We start from the raw sequence: 21,224 nt of genomic DNA, 5'->3' as shown, positions 1-21,224 counted from the left end.
TTAGAATATGGCTAAGCCCCCTATATTCACGGCTACCACATGGGACTAATGGTTCTGCTGGTGAATCTTTAACCAATTTTAAGTCTGACCTAATAAATTATTTGATGTCTTATAATTCCCCTACTCTCAAGGAATGGGCTGACATCATCCAAGAGCATGATCTTTCAGAGACTAGGTATGTATCATCTCAGCCTATTTTTTAATGTGGGTACCTTTTTTAACTCTTTTTTTTAAAAGACTAGGCACTGAATCCGTTGGTTATGTAGAGTTTGCAGGGTTCTATGTAAGAGATTTGTTATATTGATTTTAAGAATTGCAATAAGAAAAATAAATCTAGGAATGTGCATTAGTAGGTACAAAGTCTCTTGGTTTTTTTAATACTAAATTTAGCCCGAATCACTGGACCCCCTGGCTACATCTACACTGCAGGCTTTTCGCGCAAGAACAGCCATTCTTGTGCAAAAACTTGTGGAGCATCTATACTGCACACGTGTTCTTGCGCAAGGAAATTTACAGTGAAGCGTCTGAAGAGAGGGCTTCTTGCGCAAGAGTTATTCCTCTTCACACGAGGAATAAGTCTTCTTGTGCAGGAGCTATTACTCAAGAAGGCAGTGTGGATGGGAACAGGGGTTTCTTGTGCAAGAAACCCCTATGGCTCAAATGGCCATCAGAGCTTTCTTGTACAAGAGAGCGCCCACACTGCCATGGACACTCTTGTGGAAAAGCACATCTCTTGCACAGAAGCACATGGCAGTGTGGATGTGCTCTTGTGCAAGAACTCTTGCCCTAAAAGTTCTTATGCAAGAAGCCTGTAGTGTAGACGTAGCCCAGTAGAATATGCAATAACAAACTGGAAAACTAAAAGGCCATCTGTAAACCATGCTGAAAATTCAAAGAACCCAACATCAGAGAAGAGATTAAAAAACCTTTCCTATGTCATTTGTACAAAATAAAAAAAAAAAAATCTAGGAAGGGATTTTCTATTAGCAATAGTGTAAGACTGCTGGATAAAGAGGAAAAAACAAAACTGTGTGCCACTTTGGGAGAAGAGGAAAAGATGCTAGAGAGAGAGGTTGGCATTTACTATCAGTCTAAAAATCAGCAATGGACGGTATTAACAAAATACACCAAATATAGTCCAGCTACTTTGTATTACTAATTCTGCTGTAGTAATGTATACTGTATTTTGTTAATGTATGTATCAGGCTATGCTGATAATTACTTACATTGAAATCAGTGTTGAATCTTGTAAATGGAAACTATGTATTCCATTACAGAAACTGTTGGGTAAATTTCTCTTTAGTGAGCGGATTTTTCAATCCAGATTGAGATGCACATGCTAAATGGTACATGATGGCTTTGTCTATAAAGTGCTTTATGTTCCACTTTTTGTTCCACACTTTGCAATTAACTTATTTCATCTTCTTAAGAGTATATCTGCTTGGATCCACACCAGGACGATACCAAGGCAACCAAAAAGAAAAATGGGGTCATCTTAGGCTTAGAAAGGTATAGGAATTGTTGTATTCTCTTTTCCTTCCCTCTTTTTTCATAAACAACGTTAGTGGGAAATTCTTTTGGTTTGTGTTTAAACTTTCCATCTCTGCATTACAGTTTTCTAATATTAACTATAAGCTGCTTAACATGTTGTTTCCAATATGTACTGCTGTCGGAATGACGCTTTCTAAGGACCATTCTAAAACCATACATTATGGACTGTACATCATGATGCCGGACTTATAATATGTGTCGGGAAATATCAGATCAGAAGCCATTTTATTGGAAGAAGACTACTTCCCTCAGAAGATGCATAGCAGAAGTCGTCAGTAGGCGTGACAGTTGGCATGATAGTTTAAAAGGGCAAATTTAGTATAACTGACCTACAGAATAGGATCATTCAGTGTTATACTTAAAAAGTGGCTGTAGTCGCTATTAGATAGGCTTTTGTTTACCTTGTCTCTAAGGCTAGGTCTACAGTATAGCCTTTTTTTAAAAAAAGCTACGCAAATTGCGTGCCGCAGTTTGCGTGTCTTTTTCCTATTTGCTTTTCTGGAAGAGGCCGTCTAGATGGGGCCATATGACGGGAAAACTTCCTCTTTCAGAGGAGCCCTTACTCCTGGTTGAATGAGGTATACAGGGCTCCCCGAAAGAGCTCTTCCGCAAAAAAAACAGTATCCCGGAAAACCTCCGTAGTCTAGACGTACCCTAAATGACTGGGAAAGAAAACGCTATATAATTTCAAGTGTAACTACACTGATAATGAATTGAAAATGCAGGAGGTTGGCCTGCAAATATGATTGAACAAAATAAGCATATTCAAGTTCACTTGAGGTTTTTTGGCTTGCTGTAACTGGTTAAGGTTAGAGAGTAACTGATTTTCTACACCATTTGCTAAATAATCAATTTATTAAGCCACATTCATAAAGCTTCATATAATATTACATAGTATACTGGAGAATCTTTCCACTAGGAATTGTATGTTTATGCTTCTGTACAAATTTATTCAGAATTGCAAGAAGATGCCTTTATATTGTCTTTTATATGCACATTCCCAAAGTTGGGAAGGTACTCTGTAGCTAACTCCTCTTTGGCAAATGGTAATTTCATACTCTTCCAAACTTTTTACCTGTCGTGGTCAAGATTCTAACACCATCTTTCACAAATGTCAGTTGTTACAGTCTCCCCCCATGCTTTATGAAAATTGGCTTATGAAATATGGATAACTTGAGATGTTAAAATTGACGTTACATGGTGCATTTTACATAAAGTTACAATCTTCTGAATCTGTATTTCCTATTTTTGTGCATGAATCATTCTTGTATGTCAAGTTAGAAATATGAAGTATGAACCTCACTTAATGCTAATAAGGGCCATTAGGATTTTAATGACTTGGTACTCAAGGCAAAGAGCTGTGGATAATCTTATTTGACCTGTAAACAAACGCTGTGAGTAGTCCTAGAAAGACATGCGCCTAGGCCATCTGATGCTGAAATCCATTTTGGATCTTGTACTTTTCCACTTGAGGTGAGAGAAGTTTAAACTGAGCACCAAGAATCACCCCCTGCCGCCCTCGCCACTTGGACAAAAGGGATATAAGGGAGTGGAAAACTACACAAAGGGGCAGTTGCCAGATGCCAGGAGACCACCCGCCTCCAACTTACCACATAAGATGCCTGCTAGAAACATTTAAGACTGAACAGAAGGAAGGATCGGGTCCAAGCTAGAAGGCTGCTTGGCCTGTGAAAAATGTTTAGAACAATTATTTAGGGTAAAAATTTGCATGTAACAAGTTTCTTAATGGATTAAGACTAGCTGGCATTTTTTGTTTTAGTTTAGTAACTTACTTTGGTCTGACTGTTTTCACTTGCAACCACTTACATTCTCCTTTTTGTATTTAATAAAAACACTTTTATCAAGCCCAATGTAAATAATTTTACCTGGGGAGGAGCAACCACTGTGCATATATCTCTTTCAGTGATATAGAGGGCAAATTTATAAGATATCACTGTGTAAAACTTTCTCAGAGTAAGATGGATTTATTTTGGCATCTTGGTCCCTTTTGGGGGTTGGTTTCCAGGGTTCCTGAGCCGTTGAAGCTGAGCCCTAACTGGCTCAGTGTCCATTTTGTTTTGCAGGGGGTTGTTACTGCAACTCTGTTTTGTCTGGGGGAGACCAGAGCTTCTGGCCCAGCAGATCAGGATGGTAGGGAATCCCAGAGGGAAGGAAGGTAGATGTCAATGGCATGATTAGTATACCTGGAGACAACCCCAAGGGGACGTCTGTGATCTGTGAAATGTGTCCTCTTAGTTCATTCGTCTTCTACTCAAAGGAATATCCATTCTTTTGCTCTCTCATTGGAATCTGAGCTACGCATGCTACCTCATTATGACAAAGTCAATCCTTCACTATACAAGAAAATTGTAAAAGTTATATCCCCCTTGTAAAATGGATGTTTGAATAAAAGCTCTAACTGGCTTCATGATAAGAGCTGCATTCATATGCTAAAAGGTGCAAGTTTTACACTCCGGCTGTAAAATAAATATATATAATTGGCGTGTAAAACTTGTGCCTTTTAGCGTATGAAAGATGCTTTTCTCATAAGCTAGTTAGAGCTTTTGTGATGTCTGTCCTTTTCTCAGATAATTTAATTGGCATTCATGTCCTTGTGAACTTGGCTTTGTGTATTTTTTTTTCTAATTAGCCTTTCAGTAAGAATATTTTAGGAAGAATTTTGAAGAGGACATTATTTTGGTACCCCCTACCTCCACCACCACCTTTCTCTCTGTCCCTTTCACTCTTTTCTGGGCCATATGAGCCTGGGAACTTTCAAAGGAGAGAAAATGAGTTAGGTGTCTGATATCCATCTGTTTTCAAAAGACTAGAGTGACTAATTTCCTTAGATTCTTAGGTTAGTGGATAATCCCAGCCTATAAATTTCAGGAAGTATCTTGAATTTTTTTTTTAAATACTCATCTATTAAATTGGTGGTTTTAGCACATCTGAACGAAACTATTCATAATCTCTTTTCTCCATGGAAAAGAGCATTATGTTTTTCTTTGGAGTTGAGTAGTGTTTTTATATTGGAATCATGACAAGAAAATCCAATTTTTTTTCCATTGGTGGCAAATAAACTGCTTAATTATAGAGAGCATTATACAAGATCTTAAACTGAAACCTGGCTATAAATATTTTGTTATGTTGTTTGATATGTTGGGGTCTAACAGTGTTTTAATTTTCCTGAATAGCTTTTGAAAGAGTATACATCACAAATTCCAGCACAAGAATCTTGGCCAGTGATAGGACAGTTTTCAAGTATTGGATCAATGGGAGCGGACCAGTCCAAGTGGTTGTGTTCAGAATTTCAAGAAAGCCTGGTTACTTTAGGCAGTAACACGAAGACTCTAGCAAAACCTGATGTTCCTATTCATTTGGTATGTTTTGTAGGTAATAGTAGTTAGTATTTTTTATTTTCTGATTATTTATTTATTGCCAGTGTTCAAAGCTAGGATAACAGACAAGTCTCGTTGTTGTCGTGAGTTTACCAATGCTTCTGGGGAACTCCTTCCCCCTCCCCCGCCCCCCAAAAAAAACCTTCAGGATTTTTCACTTAGCGCCAAAGTGGAAGAATTTTTTCCTACAATTAATGATAAAATGATACACCAGGGCTACTCAGCTTTGGAAACCCGGGGGCCACAGTGATACTCTCAGCACATGCCAAGGGTCGCAACTTAAGTGTGGTTGCATATACATCCAAATATATGCAAATAGCTTCTTTTATACTGAGGGGCATAAATATAAAAATTAAGGCAAGACTTCACAACATGCAGGCCCCATTAAAGTCAGTTCTGCTGATATTAATAAAATGCAATATTTACCCAGTTTCTGCCCATATGACCTCACTTTTAATGAGCAATGACAGTCCAGGAATTTGACTACTAAAACGCATATCAACAGAAGACCATTATATTGACTCGCTGTTGTGGAACATATGCCCAGTGGAGGCCATGTTCAAAGGATCCCACCCTTGAACATGGTGTAAACCCAAACTGTATTGCAGGCTACAAACAAATGGGACGTGTATTGAGTAGCCCTGTGATACACTATAGCTATGTGATGTACAAAATCATACAGCTACACTTAAAAAGTATAATAAGCTGTACAATCTGTTTGTTGCCAGGTTTCAACTTACGGGACAGCGTTTCTTATGTCAGGCTAAGACATTGGCATTCTATCAGCAGATTGAGAATTAAGTTTATCCTCTGTGATTACACTCAATAATAAAGGAGGTGAATTGGCAGAAGAAATGCAGTTATTTTCAATCTGTAATCATTGGAGATGATAACTCTGTAAAAACTAGAACTCTATTTTTTTTGTCTTTTTGTATTTTTCTCACTTTCATAATTATTTCAAAATGTTGTCGTATTTTGTCGGTAACATAGGCAAAACTAGTTCCCAGGGGTTACTTCTTGATTATTATATACATCTGTATATTGTGCCTATTCCATTTTGTCTATTCCAGTAGAAAAACTCATTTTAACATTAAGAGGATGTATTGTAATTATGTCAGTATTCTTAAAGCACCCCCATGGCCATCTGGGTTTTAACAGTCAAAGGGAGGGAGAAATAGAGTTCTAGACTGGTAAAAAGATCCTAGATCATCTTGAAAACTAATAAATGTATAGACTAACAAAACATGTAGATGGTATCATGAGCTTTCATGGGCACAGTCCGCTTCTTCAGAGAAGTGAATGGGCTGTGCCCACAAAAGCTCATGATAACATCTACATATTTTGTTAATCTATAAAGTGCTACAAGACCTTTTGTTGTTTTTTAAGTTTATCCTGTACAGACTAACTCGGCTGCCCCCTGAAGCTTCTGTAATAAATGTGTCCGTCTCTAAGATGCTACAGTATTGCTTATTGTTTTTAAAGGTACAGACTAACATGGCTACCCCTCTGAGGCTATATGCAGGAGAGTTGGCCATCACTAAAATGCATCTTCCGCTGGAGTAGGATGTAGCAGTAATTTTTGAACAGCAACATATTAGGTTTTGGGAAGAGAAGGAAAGAAATAACTTTTTTTTTTTTGAGTGGCAAGGAAAATGAAAAGATTGTGGGCTGAAAACCAGAGGTCAAAGTGTGCCAGTACAGCATACCTTTAAGAGCTGGCTTCCAGTACTGGTCCATACATGGCCAGTGTTAAAGTTTAAAGTTGGTGCCCCGTTTGCCCCTGATCTCCTCCTCTCTTCCCTCCTGCCCCCCTGCCGTTGGCTGTCCTGCTGGTAGCCCTTTGGCCAGAGTGGAAAGTGGGGAGAGGAAGAATGTAGAAGTGGCTCATTGATTGGTTGGCAGTCCTGGGCCCTTGAAATTGCTACCAGAGGTCGGGCTGCTACCATGGCAGCCAGTGGTTAAAGAAGGTCAAGGGCTGGCATAGGGGCATCTGGCCCCACCCCACATCATCTATCTTGCCAAGGACTCCATTAAGTCCTGACAATTACTTTCACCCCTGCTGAAAATTTATATTGAAAGAGCCACACCCCTGACAGACATAGCGGTGCCAACCTAATGCACTGATGTAGTCGGGGCTATGTTGACAGAGGAAATCTTCTGTTGACCTAGCTACCCTCTCTCAGGAAGGTGGGTTAACTACAGTGATGGGAAAGTCCTCCTGTTGTTGAGATGAGCATTTACACAGGAGCACTGTAGATGTGTTGCTGTAGCATTTTAAGTGTAGACTTACCCTACGGAGGGAAAATGTATTTGGCTTGATGAAGTAACATACCTGGTCCCTCAAAGTGCTCTGCAATCTCTTCCCACATCTTAATTATGTTTTCTATTTTGGAAACTGATAGGATTACAGAAATATCTATTTTTGTTTTAAGTTCAGTCACCAAAGTGTTCTAAATTGGAGTTCCCAAAATGTGAGGTGTAGTGTTATTCCACATCTTAAAATTCCCTCTTTGTGTTTCCTCTAATGGCTGTATCTGTTTCCTCTAATGGCTGTATCTGTATTACTTGTACTCCTCCATCTTAGAAACAAAATAAAATAAGAGCAAGGACAGAGTATTCTAAACTAGAATTAAGAATAAACCTTTCAGTGAGGGGAAAAGCCAACAGTAACCTCAAGAGAATTACTTGGAATATGCTCATTAGAGTCTCCACTCCTTTCAACCTTGAATTTCATGTATATTCACCTAGAAGGAGATGACGGACATTATAAGCATTAAATATTTGTTACTGGATCATGACTAATTTCCTACTTTGTTTAGTTTAATTCCAATGACATTTTGATTGTAGCTTTTTATTATTATTATTATTATTCTAATAAGACTCCTGTATCGTGATAAATTTTGAGTCTTGTTTTTTCTGGAGGAGTGTCCTTTTTACTCTACATTATTTGCTAGGAATTTGACTTCTCAGAATATTCAATGCCTAAAAAGATAGGATTCTGATACCTTTATGTCAAGGTGAGTAAAGTTGTAGTAGAACTGCATTATTTCAGTTATCTTGGTTTGATTTTTGTTTATTTTTTTTTTTTTTTAGATTTACCCTACTGTGGACAATGTGAGGCAAAGTTTGGAAGGCTATCCTGGTAAATTAATGAATAGAAAAAATATTTCTAAAGTTTTTGTGACAGTGCACTGTCTGCCAATGTGTAAATGTTTCAGCAATTGGTGTTTCTTCAGAGTGAGCCTCAAGCTGCTGGTTGTATTGGGAAGACTGTTAGATTATTGGTCGGCCAACCAGCCAGTCTTATGATTTTGTTTTTGTAACTCTGACACCAGCACTTCAAAGATTTTAATGTATTGGTTTGTAAATTACAAATCTGTTTGTCCAGTTTGCATGTCAGGCCTTGAATACTGCTCCAGGTCACAAATGTGATTTAGTGGTACGTGGGATCTAACAAAAAACGGAAACATTTTGTTGTGCTTGTGCTTATGTCACAGTCTTCTCTACACTGCATTTTGAAAGCAAGAATAGTAGAAGGCTTGATTGACATTGAACCAGGGCCTAGACTTGGAATGTAATAGAGAATAATACGTTTATCCTAGGAATGGCAATGGTTGCTCATGTGATATTTTAACATTCCATGCTACAGTTGATCAGTTCATTCTTCCCAGGTCCATATTCCTAAAGTCTGTGTGCAAAAATGCATGTCTTAAAGTTTGACACAGACCATGTTTTCAGAAGTGTCATATCTCAATGGCTAGTTCGTGATACCCATTTTCAAAAGTGCTCCCTCAAACAATGATTACTGAGTTGGAGAAGCTTTCTTCATTTTTTTTATAAATGAATAATGCTCATCCACCTATGGACTTGATTATGGGGTGCATGTTCCTTTGGGCATTATAAGGAAAAATATCCACAGAGGTATCTTAAAAAGAGATTGAACTGTAAATCATAAATCGGAACTTTCTGAATTCATTTTCTGGTGCAAATTTATAACCTAATGTTTGGGAATTTGTGTTTAATTTTTTTCTTTCTGACTAGACAAACCGATTAGCATCAGTTGAGGCTTCTGAATTGTTTTTCAAGGAAACATTTTATGAGATGAAAATGGAGCTAATGTATTCCTGTACCACCTCCACTGAGAATGTATTTTTGTACTGTTTTCAAAATGTTTTTCAAAAAATCAAATACCAATGTTTTATAATTTTTTGTTTTTCTTTTGAGCTGGTGGCTCTCTTCCATACAGTATACAAACTGCACAGAAGCAACTTTGGCTGCACTCTTATTTCCAGTAAGTGAAACTCTTGGTTCTTAGTTTACAGAATTGATTATCAGACAGTATGGTTAAACTTATATTGCTACAGTACACTATAGTGTGTAATGAAAATTTAGGCAAACTACTCAGATGCCTGGTGGGATTTTAATTTCTTTGCTGCCAAAGTTAGGTGTGTTTTGCGTACCACACAGATATTCAATATATGCTCTGTTACAAGAAGTTGCAGACACTATAGAATCTTGTTATGAAATGTCCAGATCAGGCAGTCACCAGAAACTTGCTTTTAAAACTGAAATCTGTACAATAAGACTTTGTCTAAATTTTCCTTTTCAACCTGGAAAGGATGTATGGTTGTACTACATTTTCCCCTAAGCCCCATATTCTGAGGATCTGGGCAGGAGTGTTTTGCTGTAGGCCCTAACTAAGCTGGTCCCAGCAGGGTCAGGAAGACATTTTTTACTGCAGTGCAGCAGCTATGGTACAGGTCCGTTGAAGTCATCATGAATGTTACCATTGATCTCACTTGGGCCAGGACTTCAGGTGAAGTCTTTGAGGAATACTCCATTTAAAAGTAAAAAAAGAACAGGAATTTGCACTAGATTCTTTCTACAGCCCAATGGACCTTGGTTTTCTACCAAATAACTTGTCTAATTTCTTTTTTATTTTCTAGATGCTTTATAAGAGACTGATACATTCTTCATGGTTTTAAATGGGAAAAAATGCATTAATGCAACTTTAAAGGGTGGTTAAACTCTTAAAAACGTTAGTCTGAAAATGGTGTTGTGGTATCTCATGATGTGAGTTATAAATTGGTTAATTTACACATGAAAATAATTTATGTTCAGCCAGTCCTGCAAGCTGCATTATGAAAGTTCCCCTGAAACACCCTGGCTTGTCAGCAGTATTAAAATTCTGAAACAGGAATGTATTTAAGTCTGATGCATGAAACAGAATCGAATCCAGCTCACATTCCCATATCACTGCACAACCAAAATATTTAACAGTGGAGAGAGCAATGAGGAAGTAGTGATCACTTTTGCCAGTATAAAATGAGCATATGCTACAAACATGGAGAAAATCTGTGGAGTAAGAAAACTACCATTTTTTGCATAGCCTCCCTTTTTGTGATTTAACTATATAATTCCTTTGACTGCAGAACTTTCAGATTGGATTCATTATTGATTAAACGCTTTACAACAGATTATAATTTATTGAAATGTGTTGTGAGTGACTGAAAGCAGGAGGCTTTTAGATGTCGTCTTCAGTTGTCCAATTTTTTTAATACAAGTGCTGTGTTCTTTCCAAGAATTTAAAGGGCCACTATTTAAAAATCAAACTTTACCTGCATAGGGAAATTTTGTAACATTTCTCAGACCCGTTAACACTGGTTCAGCTCCTGAAAAGGGAGCAACCTAGAGAACTTTAGTGTAGATAGATGACCAACATTTGAAGTGTCATGTCAGTTAGGCCTTCCTTTGCAAATTGTTCAGCATGTTGTCTGCAATGCATTGGTCTCCTTTTACATGGCAATATAGATGTCATTCTCTTTTCTAGATTCTTGCGTACTTCATTCTGTCTACAGCCAGAAGCACTTAACTTGTTTTTCTTTAGCATTCTGAAACCAAGAAAAATGAAAAAGCATTCTCAGCTGTAGACCAAAATACATACGAATAAATGAGACAGATTGTACCAGCTGCCATTTATACACCAGAAAACGTTTCAGTGCAGCTCCTTTTTTGATCCCTTTTCTAAGAACTTCAAATGAAAGCCCATTCCCAAATTATTTTAAATGCATTAGCATTTTTTAAAGTAATATATACTGGAGGGAAATTTAATACTCAAGTAGTCGGAAATTAAAGTAAATGTTAAGTGCATACTATTAACTCTTTGTTTGTACACACATTAAAAACCACTTGTGACCTTATATGCAACAGTGATTGTGCCTTTGCAATATACAAAAATACTTGTGAGCACTAAAGAATATTCCTTTCTGATTAATGACTGTGTCTCTAGAACAATGGCACTGACCCTCTCCACCAGCTTCTACAACATCTTGCCAGGTTGTGCACTGAAATCAGTCCATGCTGTGACTCCTGTTGGAAATTAGAGAAGTGTAGCATGACAACTGAGTGCAGAAGCAATCCGTGTTTTGTTTTAGCCAGAGCTGGATGGGTTGATTTTTAAATCAAGGTAATTTAAATCTCAATTTAAATACCAAAAAATAATCGATTTAAAACAAGTTTCCTACTGGTGATACTTGACATATTTCTTCAAACAGTGGTTCAAACATAACTAAAACATGTTTACTTTCAGTTCAGTACAACATTTTACAACATCTAAGAGGGTATATTTGTGTAATTTTTTTTAGTTTTTTATTAATTTAGAAAATAGTACACAATACACATTACCTGTGTCACGTTTCAGATGCAGCAGCAGTACATTAGGAAAACTAAAAACTAAATCATAAAAACACAATAGCCCTTACTTAAGTTTCAGTTTAAAAAAGGTTACATAAATGTTTCACATCTTCAGTTACAGCAGTCTTCTGAGTTGCTGGCTGATGGCTGTCAAACTCTTGAATATTGAAATAAAAAAGATTAACTCTAACACAGTGGTTTTCAACCTTTTTTTTTTCCTCAGACCCAGCTGAAGAAAATTATTGATGCCTACCACCCAACAAAATTTGGGTAGAGTGGAGCTGAAGATAAGAGCTTTGGGGTATAGGAGAGGCTCCAGTTTTGAGGGGGTCAGGACTGGGGCAGGAGGGGCTTACCTTGAGGGCTCCCACTTAGTGGTACAGAGGTCCCTGCTATACGTCTAAGATGTGTTCAGAAAAAGTAGATATACAGCAAAAGGACATAAAGCAGAGATTTTTTTTTTTCCTACAGCTGATTTAGGTTTGTGCAAATTGGTCTTTTTTGTGTATTGTGTGACAGAGTAGCGGGGAAAAGGAGGACTTAGAACAGTTCCCACAAGCTTCAGTGACACTGGTGTGGAACCAACGTATACCAGGGCAACATAGCAGGGACACCCTGTACAGTGCAGGAGTGCTAAGGCAGGCTTTCTGTCTCTCTTGGCACTGCAGACCACTCTGCTCCCCAAAAGCAACCAGTAGCAAGTTCCCAGCCAATGGGAGTGCAGATCTGGTGCTCACAACAGAGACAGTGTGTAGAGCTCTTCTTCCTCCTCCCCCACCTAGGACCTGGGCCTATATCTAGCTGCTTTTGGGGAACAGTGCAGTCTGCCTTAGTACACCCACTGCTCATCTGATTGCAGTAATGAGACCCAGTGCCTGACATTTCACAATGTAGTATTGGGTTGTGATCTGTAGTTTGAAAACCACTGCCTGACAAGCAAGTCCTCAGAACACTAAGGCCGTGTCCAGACTCAAGCCGCGTTCTTTCGAAATTATTTTGAAAGAATGCAGCTTTTCTTTCGATGGCGGTAAACCTCATTTCACGAGGAAGAACGCCTTCTTTCGAAAGTTCCTCTTTCGAAAGAAGGCGTTCTTCAATGTAAAGAGGCCGTCTTCGAAAGAGAGCATCCAGACTCGCTGGGTGCTCTCTTTCGAAAAAGCGGATTTCTCTTTCGAAAGATCCGCCTGCAGTCTAGGCGCGATGCTTTCGAAAGAGCCTCTTTCGAAAGAAGCCTGCAGTCTAGACATAGCCTAAATGTATGGTGTCCTTAAACTTCTACAATGTAGCTCTCCTCTTCCCCATCCCCACTGTCATTTTGGTGCAGATCTGATTCCAAGTTACCAAAAAAGCTATGGCGGACTGCTTACAGTGCACTTAATTTTGGTGTAAGCCCCATGGAAAACAAGTATAGGATAGGATTCCTTTGGGAAAGCTGAATTATGCTAAAGTAAAATAGAAAATAGGCTTATTGCATCATCATTAGGGTCTGTGACCCTGATGTTCCAAAATAGGAGGCATGTATTATATATTATGTAATATAAAATAAGAAAATAACACTGGCAACAGGCAACTCAAGATTTCTCTTACTGCAGCTTTCTGTACTGTGGGGCAGTGCTGGGGATCAGGCTGCAGGGGCAGGATGAAAGGGGCAGTGGTTGCAATGAGGGGCATGGGGCAACGGGAGAGATCAGGCTGCTGGGGGGAGGGGAGAATCATGGGGCTGAGGGGGAGTGATGCTGGAGCAAGAGGGAGGATGTGGGGGGGGGGGGGGAGGGATACAATTTTACTTTGTAGAAGCTGCACTTTCCTTTACTCCCCACTTTGCCTCCCTCCCCAGCTAGCTATTTGGCTGCATTCTCACCCTGTCACCTTTTCTGCATTACTTTCCCAGGACCCTTGTGTTCCCAAACTCTCTCTCATAGGCCCATCCCACACCCTCTCCTGCTGGAAACTGTCTTCCATACCCTGCCCTCCTCACCCCCTCCTGTACCCCACTTCCCATCCAGATCCTGCATCTCTGTCCCACTCAATGGCAGCCCTGTCCTGCACATTGAACCTCTCATGTTTGTTCCCACTCCAGAGCCTGAGGGGGTCCACAAAATGAGTTAACTCTGGAATCCCAGAAAAGTAAATCTGGGAAGCCCTGAACCTCTGTCCTCCCTGTCCCTGCCCCTGACTCTGTGGGGGCTGCAGTGTCAGAAGAGTGAGGTGCCTCAGTTGGGGGCCTCATCAGTGAAGATTGGAGGTTTTGTGAGGAGTGTTTTTGCTTCTCACTTGTGTGGTCCCCCAACTGATTTTTTTTTCCTGTGGGTCAATGGCCCTTGAACCAAAAAAGGTTCCTCACACCTGCCATAAATAAAGAAAACATTGAAACCTTTTGTGTTGGACATATTTTACTTTATTTATTTAAAGTGAAGATAGATAAACTCACATGAGAGAGTTCATAGAATCATAGAATACTAGGATTGGAAGGGACCTCGAGAGGTCATCGAGCCCAGTCCCCTGCCCCTATGGCAGGACCAAATACTGACTAGACCATACTTGATAGACATTTATCTAACCTACTCTTAAATATCTCCAGAGGTGGGGATTCCGCAACCTCCCTGGGCAATTTATTCTAGTATTTAACTACCCTGACAGTTAAGAAATTTTTCCTAATGTCCAACCTAAACCTCCCTTGCTGCAGTTTAAGCCCATTGCTTCTTGTTCTATCTTCTGAGGCCAAGATGAACAAGTTTTCTCCAAGATGAACATTTTTTTTTTTTACATAATTGATTTTTATCCAACCCGTCTCAGAATGTCTAGTAGTCCTCTAACATGTGACTTACTTTGTTCCTGATGAGCTATGGTGGTGTTTGTTCCTAGAAGCTTGCTGTTATGGGGCTTTCGGGTGGGAGAGAAAATGAGCGATGAAGTTAGTGCCTTGGAAGGGTCTCCTTCACTGACAAAAGTGAGTGAGACTAAAACCTGGAGACACAATTGAGGAATTGGAAGAAATAAACAGATGTTGAGAGAAGATAAACATTCTAAAGAAAGGGAAAAGGAATAGAGAGAGACAGGGAACTTGTTGATATATTATGCACGCAATGGTTTCTTATACTCCCAGAGAAAGAAAGCTAGTAATACCTTCCTATATTTTGAAAGTGAGACAGTTTTAATAGATAATTTGACACTTCCAACAGCCAAATATGAGTCCAACACCCTGTAATGCCATTCTCTATTTAAATAGATGAACTTTGAAGTACATGCTTATAAGAAGAATGAGATGTGCACAACTTCATGTCATGGATGCACTTTTCTGAGCATGGCAAATCATGCATCAGGCACTAGAGTGTAATTGTAAAAGTAGTACGGTTTGTTCCAAGGCAGCTACTCTTTTGTGATACAGAATACATTTTTTTTCCTCTAGCTATGTTCTCTTTTATCACTGGGCTATATTTTTGTCCAGATTGATAAACCTTTAAGGTCTTCGCTAGAGTACCCTTTATGCCATTTTTACTCTACCCTTAAGATAACACAAGATGTTCTGTTACATCCGGTACTTGAAGTGATCCTGGTGTTCTGTGCTTTATGCTTCATATATATTCTTAGAGTATAAAGTCAGAAGGAAGAATTAGAACATCTAATCCAGGGGTGAGCAACTTATGCTCCATGGACTACATACAGCCCATTGGGGTTCTATATGTTGCTTATGCCATTTCCCTCTGCCCTTCAGCTGATTCACAGCATTGAAGGGCTGGGAGGGAGGTGGAGGAGCAAAGACTGGATGCAAATCAGCCCATTCACAAAGTTCTGGAAATGCTGGGAGGGAGAGAAAGGAGAAGGGACTGTGCGCTCAGGAGAAGAGGCAGAGAAGGGTGGTGCAGTTGAGGGAAGGGCTAAAATGGGGGTGGGACCAGTAGTGGCAGGGAAGGTTGAGCAGCCCCTGGAAAAATGAGAAGTGATGTGCACTTTAAGCGAGGGCATGTGTGAGGCACGTGCTGATTGCACACAAAATCCCTCTGTTTCTTTGGTGCTTTTCCCAGCAATTTAACTTGCTCCTAATGATGGATCTTTTTGTGTTGAAAAGGCATGATAAAGGAGAATCAATGTATTTAATCTTGGGATCATGGTAAGGGGAACAGGCCTGACACCAATCTTGCAGCCCACTGAGATGGAGGGCCACTCATGCAGCCCTCTCACTAGCCTTGGTTGCTTATTGCTGATCTAGTCTGACCTACTGTATATTACAGGCCATAAAATTTCACCCAGTTACTCCTGTATAGAGCCCAATAACTTGGGTTTAGCTAAAGCAAATTTTACAGAAAGCATCCAGTCATTTTAAAAAAATCAAGAGATGGAGAATCCATTACTTCCCAGTAGTTAATCATCTTCACTGTTAAAAATGCAACCCATATTTCTAAATTGAATTTCTCATCCAGCCCCTAGTCCTCATTATGCTTTTCTCTGTTTTATTAAAGAGCCCTTTAATATGTGGTATTTTTTTCCCCATAAAGGTTATGGCTTTTAATCAGATCACCGTATCTTCTTTCTGATAAACCAAAAGGCTGATGCTTTTTAAGTCTTCCCTGTGAGACATTTTCTCTCACCCTTGAATCTTTTTTGTGCCTCTGTTCTGCATCTTCTCCAAATTTTAACTTCCTTTTAAAAATCTGAATAACAGAACTGTATTGCAGTATTAGTCTTTCCAAATACAATATAGCAGTAAGATGACTTACTTGCTATATTATAAGCTTGTTCCTACTGGCTCTCTCCCTGTTCTTACACCCAATGATTGCATTAGCCCTATTTGCGATAACGTTGAACTGAGAACTCACGTTGAGTTGCTTACCCACTATTACAACTAAATCCTTCCCAGCTCTTGTCCAAGATACAATCCTCTCTGGTGTAGGTATGGCCTGCATTTCTTCTTCCTAGATATAGAAAACTTTGCATTTGGTGGTACTAAAACTAATTTTGTTTGAATAAGCTAATTTTATCTCATCATTGAAATCATTCTGTATGAGAAATCTTCTTCCTTATGTATTACTCTGCCAATTTTTGTCATATGTAAATTATAACAGCCTTAATTTTTATTTACTGTAGAATAGTGTCAGGCCTACTATCAGTCTCTGTGAATCCTCAGTGGGCATCTTCATTTGATGATGTTTCTCCATTAACTATTTTCTGTCAGTTAGCCAGTTCTTAACCCATTTAGTGTGTGCACAATTGATACTGGATAGTGCTAGTGCTTTAATCAGAATGTCATGCGGTACCAAGTCAAATGCATTACCAAAATCTAAGTATACTCTATCAACACTGTCAGCTTTATCAACCAATCTTATATTATCATCAGATAATTAAATCATATTAGTTTGAGAAGGTCTGGGTTTTTTTTTATACAACTAGGTGGACTGGCATTTAATTATATTTCTTACATTTAGTGAGCGTTGATCATATTTAGTGAGTGTTGTTCCTTGAGGCCTGTTAAATTCAGGGTAAAGCAGGTTTGCCTTCCTATATTGCAAACTGCGTCATCTTTTAACCCCTCGGTCACCAAATTCTCATACCTCAAGTTATCCACAGAAGTGTCTCAATTGCTTCCCAAGCATCACTTGTTTTCACATCAGTGTTGCTGATAGACTCCTCTGGTCATGCCTGGGCCTGATTACCAACCTCCTGAGATGTTGGTTAATCTTATAAAATCTGTAACTAATCTTTCTTAATTTCTGTGATTTTACAGGGGGCTGATATTAAAGGAAATGGATCATTCCTGGCTCTAATGACATGCATTGGCAGGCATAGATTGCATAGAGGCGCTTGAATGGTGTTGTGCTAGACAAATTTCCCCTCTCCCTGAAGAGAAAAAGCAGGTACCAAAAACCAGAGAGGCTGGAATGGCTATATAAATTGAAGAGATGAAAAATACTGTGTTTTCATATAAAGTCCTTTGAATTCCTGTTTGGGTGGTTGCCCTTCTCATTTTGTTTTCAAAAGCATGAGTTCTGAATGGAACAAAAAAAAATTTATCCAGCAAATATGTAAAAGCGCCAAGCTTTTGAAACTGTGCAGGTGGCTATAATGATAGCAAACGAGTTATCACCATATATTGTGAAGGAATTTATAAGTGTGTTCTTCTATTTTTGTAGCAAAGATCTGCATTTTGAAATAACATTACTCATTATAATATTATCTTGCCTGATTAACAACATCGTTAAGATATGCCAATTTCCTGGTGTTTAACAGATGGAGGAATTATCTCATTGGTCCTTATTTGGTACGTCTAGAAGAGCACATACTTGTATCAGTCTCTTGTTCAGACTTCATTTTAGCCTGTGTATTAGTCAGGTAAGCTATAGTTATAGTGGAATCATAAAAGACATAAGATGTAACTTGCAAACCAAGTTACTTTTTCTGGATGGGGTGATGGACTATCTGTCAATCGATGGATCTCTTGTTCTGTTACCCCATTGCTGAACAACTAAAGCAGTCCTTGATCAGCAAATCTATCTGCAGATGTCACTTAAACCTCCATCTGTAGGTGCTATGCACTCTTTTTGAATTCTACACTTTTCTTGTAATGTCTGGATGGATTGACTCTTAAAGTGTTTGAGAGCCTGTGCAATAGTTTGCTACCAGATTAGTTTGTCCTGAACTATCTCTTCCAGATCACTGAGATATATATACCACGTGACTTCACACTAGTCTTTAGGCTATCTATATAATGCTTATGCTGACTGACAGAAAACATTTTCCACAAACAGGCTGACCATAGAAGACCATCTTTGGTATCCATGTGTCATCCATCTTCATAACATGACCAATCCTGTGAAACTTTTTGTTCATAAGCATTGCATCCTTGTCCATGATGCCATGCATGTTAAGGACCCCCATGCTTGGAATTTTGTCTCTCAAATTGACTTCAGCGATCTTCCTGAGGCAGACCATATGGAATAGGTAATGTTTTGAAAGGTAGCAGAGATGACTCTAAACCATACAGCAAGATAGTCAGGAAGACTGCCTGAAACTGCTATCTTCATATTAAATTAACACAATGGTAATTCTGTAAGTGTTTATTCAATCTTCTGAAGGCAACACTGTCTTTAGCTAGTGGAGCAGCTACTTAGTCGTCATTGTTTATGCTTGAGGACATTATGCTTCCAAGGTAGTAGAACTTGTCAATAACTTGTCACGGTTAAAAGACAGGGTCAGTAATAGTGAACCTTGCAGTGCTGGGCTCTTTCTGGACAGACTTGAGACACAACCTCTATTTTTCTGGGGTTTGCAGTGAGTCCACATGGCAGAAATAGTAAAATGATCAAACTTATGTGCATCCTCAGTTGAATGTGCCACCAATGCATAGTCATCAGCAAACAAGAGATCAGTTTTAGAGGACAGTTGTAGAGAACAGTTTGGTGTAAGCACGAAGTCTTCAGAGGTTGGAAATGCTGATGTCAGTTCAGACTGAATGGGTCTGTCCAACTGGCAATCCTTGAAAGTAACTAAAAGCATCACTGGAAAGTTGATGCAGAACAGGAGAGGAACAAGGACACGTCCTTGCTTTGTCCCCCTTGATACCTCAAAAGATACTGATGTGTCTGTTTTTAAGGATGTGATCCAGCATACCTTCATGAAAAGACCGAACTGTATTGATGAATTTTTCAGGACTGCTGATTCACCCAAATACCTTCCTAAGTCTGTTTCTATTTACCTTTCAATTGCTTTGGTCAGGTCAATGGAAATCAGGTAGAGATCCTGATGTTGGTCACTACATTTTTCTTAGAGATGCTTCATTTGATATAATTTGACTTGTGCCTTCTGCCTAGCTCAAATGTATGTTGATTTCCTGGAGGCATTCTCTAATCATTTATCCAAGGCAGGTGTGTCTCAGGCATCTTTGTCCTTCTCAGTCCAGTCCTTGAATTTGGAAACCCGGTACTTCAACTGCAGTTTTATAGGTTGTCTTTAATAGTGACTGTCTGCTCTGGTCCTTCATTGTCAATGGTTAAGGAGGCATCAAGACTGAGATGAAACAATACACATGTCACAGAAAATTCAAGTTTACCTACATCCAACTCTTTTGACACACAGCTGCATGATGATGTTTCAGTAGACAGAACTTCAGAAACAACACTGCATGCCATCTCCTGGCCAGACCAGGAGCCAGTTCCACAATTGCACAAGTCAACTTAATATCTGAGATGTCTCTTTTTGTACTATAATGAAATAGTCAATCATATGCCATTGCTTAAAATGAAGGTGAATTCACATCTTTGTATTTGCCTGTTAGAAGAATGTGTTTGCAATGGCAAGCTCATGCTGCACACAAATTTGAAGGAGGCTGACATTTGAGTTCTCATTCCAATACCATGATGTCCAAGCACCTTATGCCATGTGATGTCTTGACCAAATCTAGCATTAAAATTGCCAAGTACATATAGCCTGAATTCAGTGTCTTTTAATTCCAAGTTCTCCTAGAAAGCCTCTTTTCCATCATCTGCAGCAGGCAGCATGGGAGTATATGCACTAACACATGAAAGGCACTGTCCATGCTTCAGTCTAAGCTTTGCAGTCATGAGGTGAGGTCTGATGGTGTGTGGCTGGAATTCAAGCTGGGAAACTAGTGAAGTCCTGATGGTAAAGCCAACTCCCACTTCTCTTGGGTGCACCTCAGTATAGCTCACACAAATAGTATGAATAGCCTGCTCCAATCTCTGTGAACTGTCTGGAACCAGAGATGCATATTTTGCTTAAGGCTGTGACATGGATGTTATAACATGCAAGTTCTCTACTATAATTGCTGACTTGTGTTCATGGCAATCATTGCTGACAAGAAGGATTCACACGTTCCCATATGCAAAGTATAGTTTCTGTTTAATCATTGATTTTTCTCTTGTGACTGCAAAATGGGGTATCCAGTCTGTCGTGGTTAACCAACAGGAGTCAATTGGAACAAGCTGTAATGAGGGATTATTTTCTCTCCCCCTCTTCTTTTAAGGAAAGCAGCGCTTTCCCTAAATAGGGCTGCTTTTGTCACCCCCACAGGATTAGAGGCTGTTCCTGTTCAGTGGACAGTCACCCCCACAGGCTACATGCAGACTATTTGACTATCCAATAAGCATAAGCTTAGTGGATAGTTTAGTGTCTTAATTAGTCACTGCCCTCCCCCACTCGCTCTGAGGCAGCAAGGAGTGCGGGGGAGCAGCAACCAGTGCTGGGAGGAGCTGACTTAAAAGCTAGTTTTCCCCCCCCAGCACAGTCTCCATGGGGGGTAGGGGAGTTAGAGGCATAGCGGAGGATTGGGTGTGAGCCAGGAATCAGTTGATTCCCAGCTTGCACCCAGTCCCAGATGCCGCACCTCTGCTTTTTAAATGTATTAAGACCCCTGGTGGCTCTTAATACATTTAAAAGGCTGAAGCACAGCGGGAGTACTGGGTGCGACTAGTTGATTAGTTGATTAAGCACAATTTAACATCACTAGTCAAGAGAGATATTGTCACATATGAATGGATTTAAGTGAGACTGACTTGTGAGTTCCAGCCCCACTATTTCTTCTTATACCAACTGTCATGCACAGGAATTGTGACGTTCAGCCTGGAGGGA

The 21,224-nt window shown here is 39.4% G+C and overlaps 1 protein-coding gene across 5 annotated transcripts in view; it reads left to right on the top strand.

Moving 5' to 3' along the window:
* TDP1 (tyrosyl-DNA phosphodiesterase 1) overlaps positions 1-21,224 on the top strand; it is a 115,528-nt gene that overhangs the window by 30,597 nt on the left and 63,707 nt on the right. For all 5 annotated transcript variants that reach the window (XM_006122341.2, XM_075926727.1, XM_075926728.1 and 2 more), the window contains exons 8-12: positions 5-175; positions 1,431-1,509; positions 4,746-4,931; positions 8,043-8,091; positions 9,174-9,240. In XM_006122341.2, the coding sequence (XP_006122403.2) occupies positions 5-175; positions 1,431-1,509; positions 4,746-4,931; positions 8,043-8,091; positions 9,174-9,240 (552 nt within the window). The remainder of the gene's footprint in view (positions 1-4; positions 176-1,430; positions 1,510-4,745; positions 4,932-8,042; positions 8,092-9,173; positions 9,241-21,224) is intronic.

The sequence above is a fragment of the Pelodiscus sinensis genome, chromosome 4, assembly GCF_049634645.1.
Source record: "Pelodiscus sinensis isolate JC-2024 chromosome 4, ASM4963464v1, whole genome shotgun sequence".
NCBI classification, from domain to species: domain Eukaryota; kingdom Metazoa; phylum Chordata; order Testudines; family Trionychidae; genus Pelodiscus; species Pelodiscus sinensis.
This window is presented reverse-complemented; position numbering and strand designations above follow the sequence as displayed.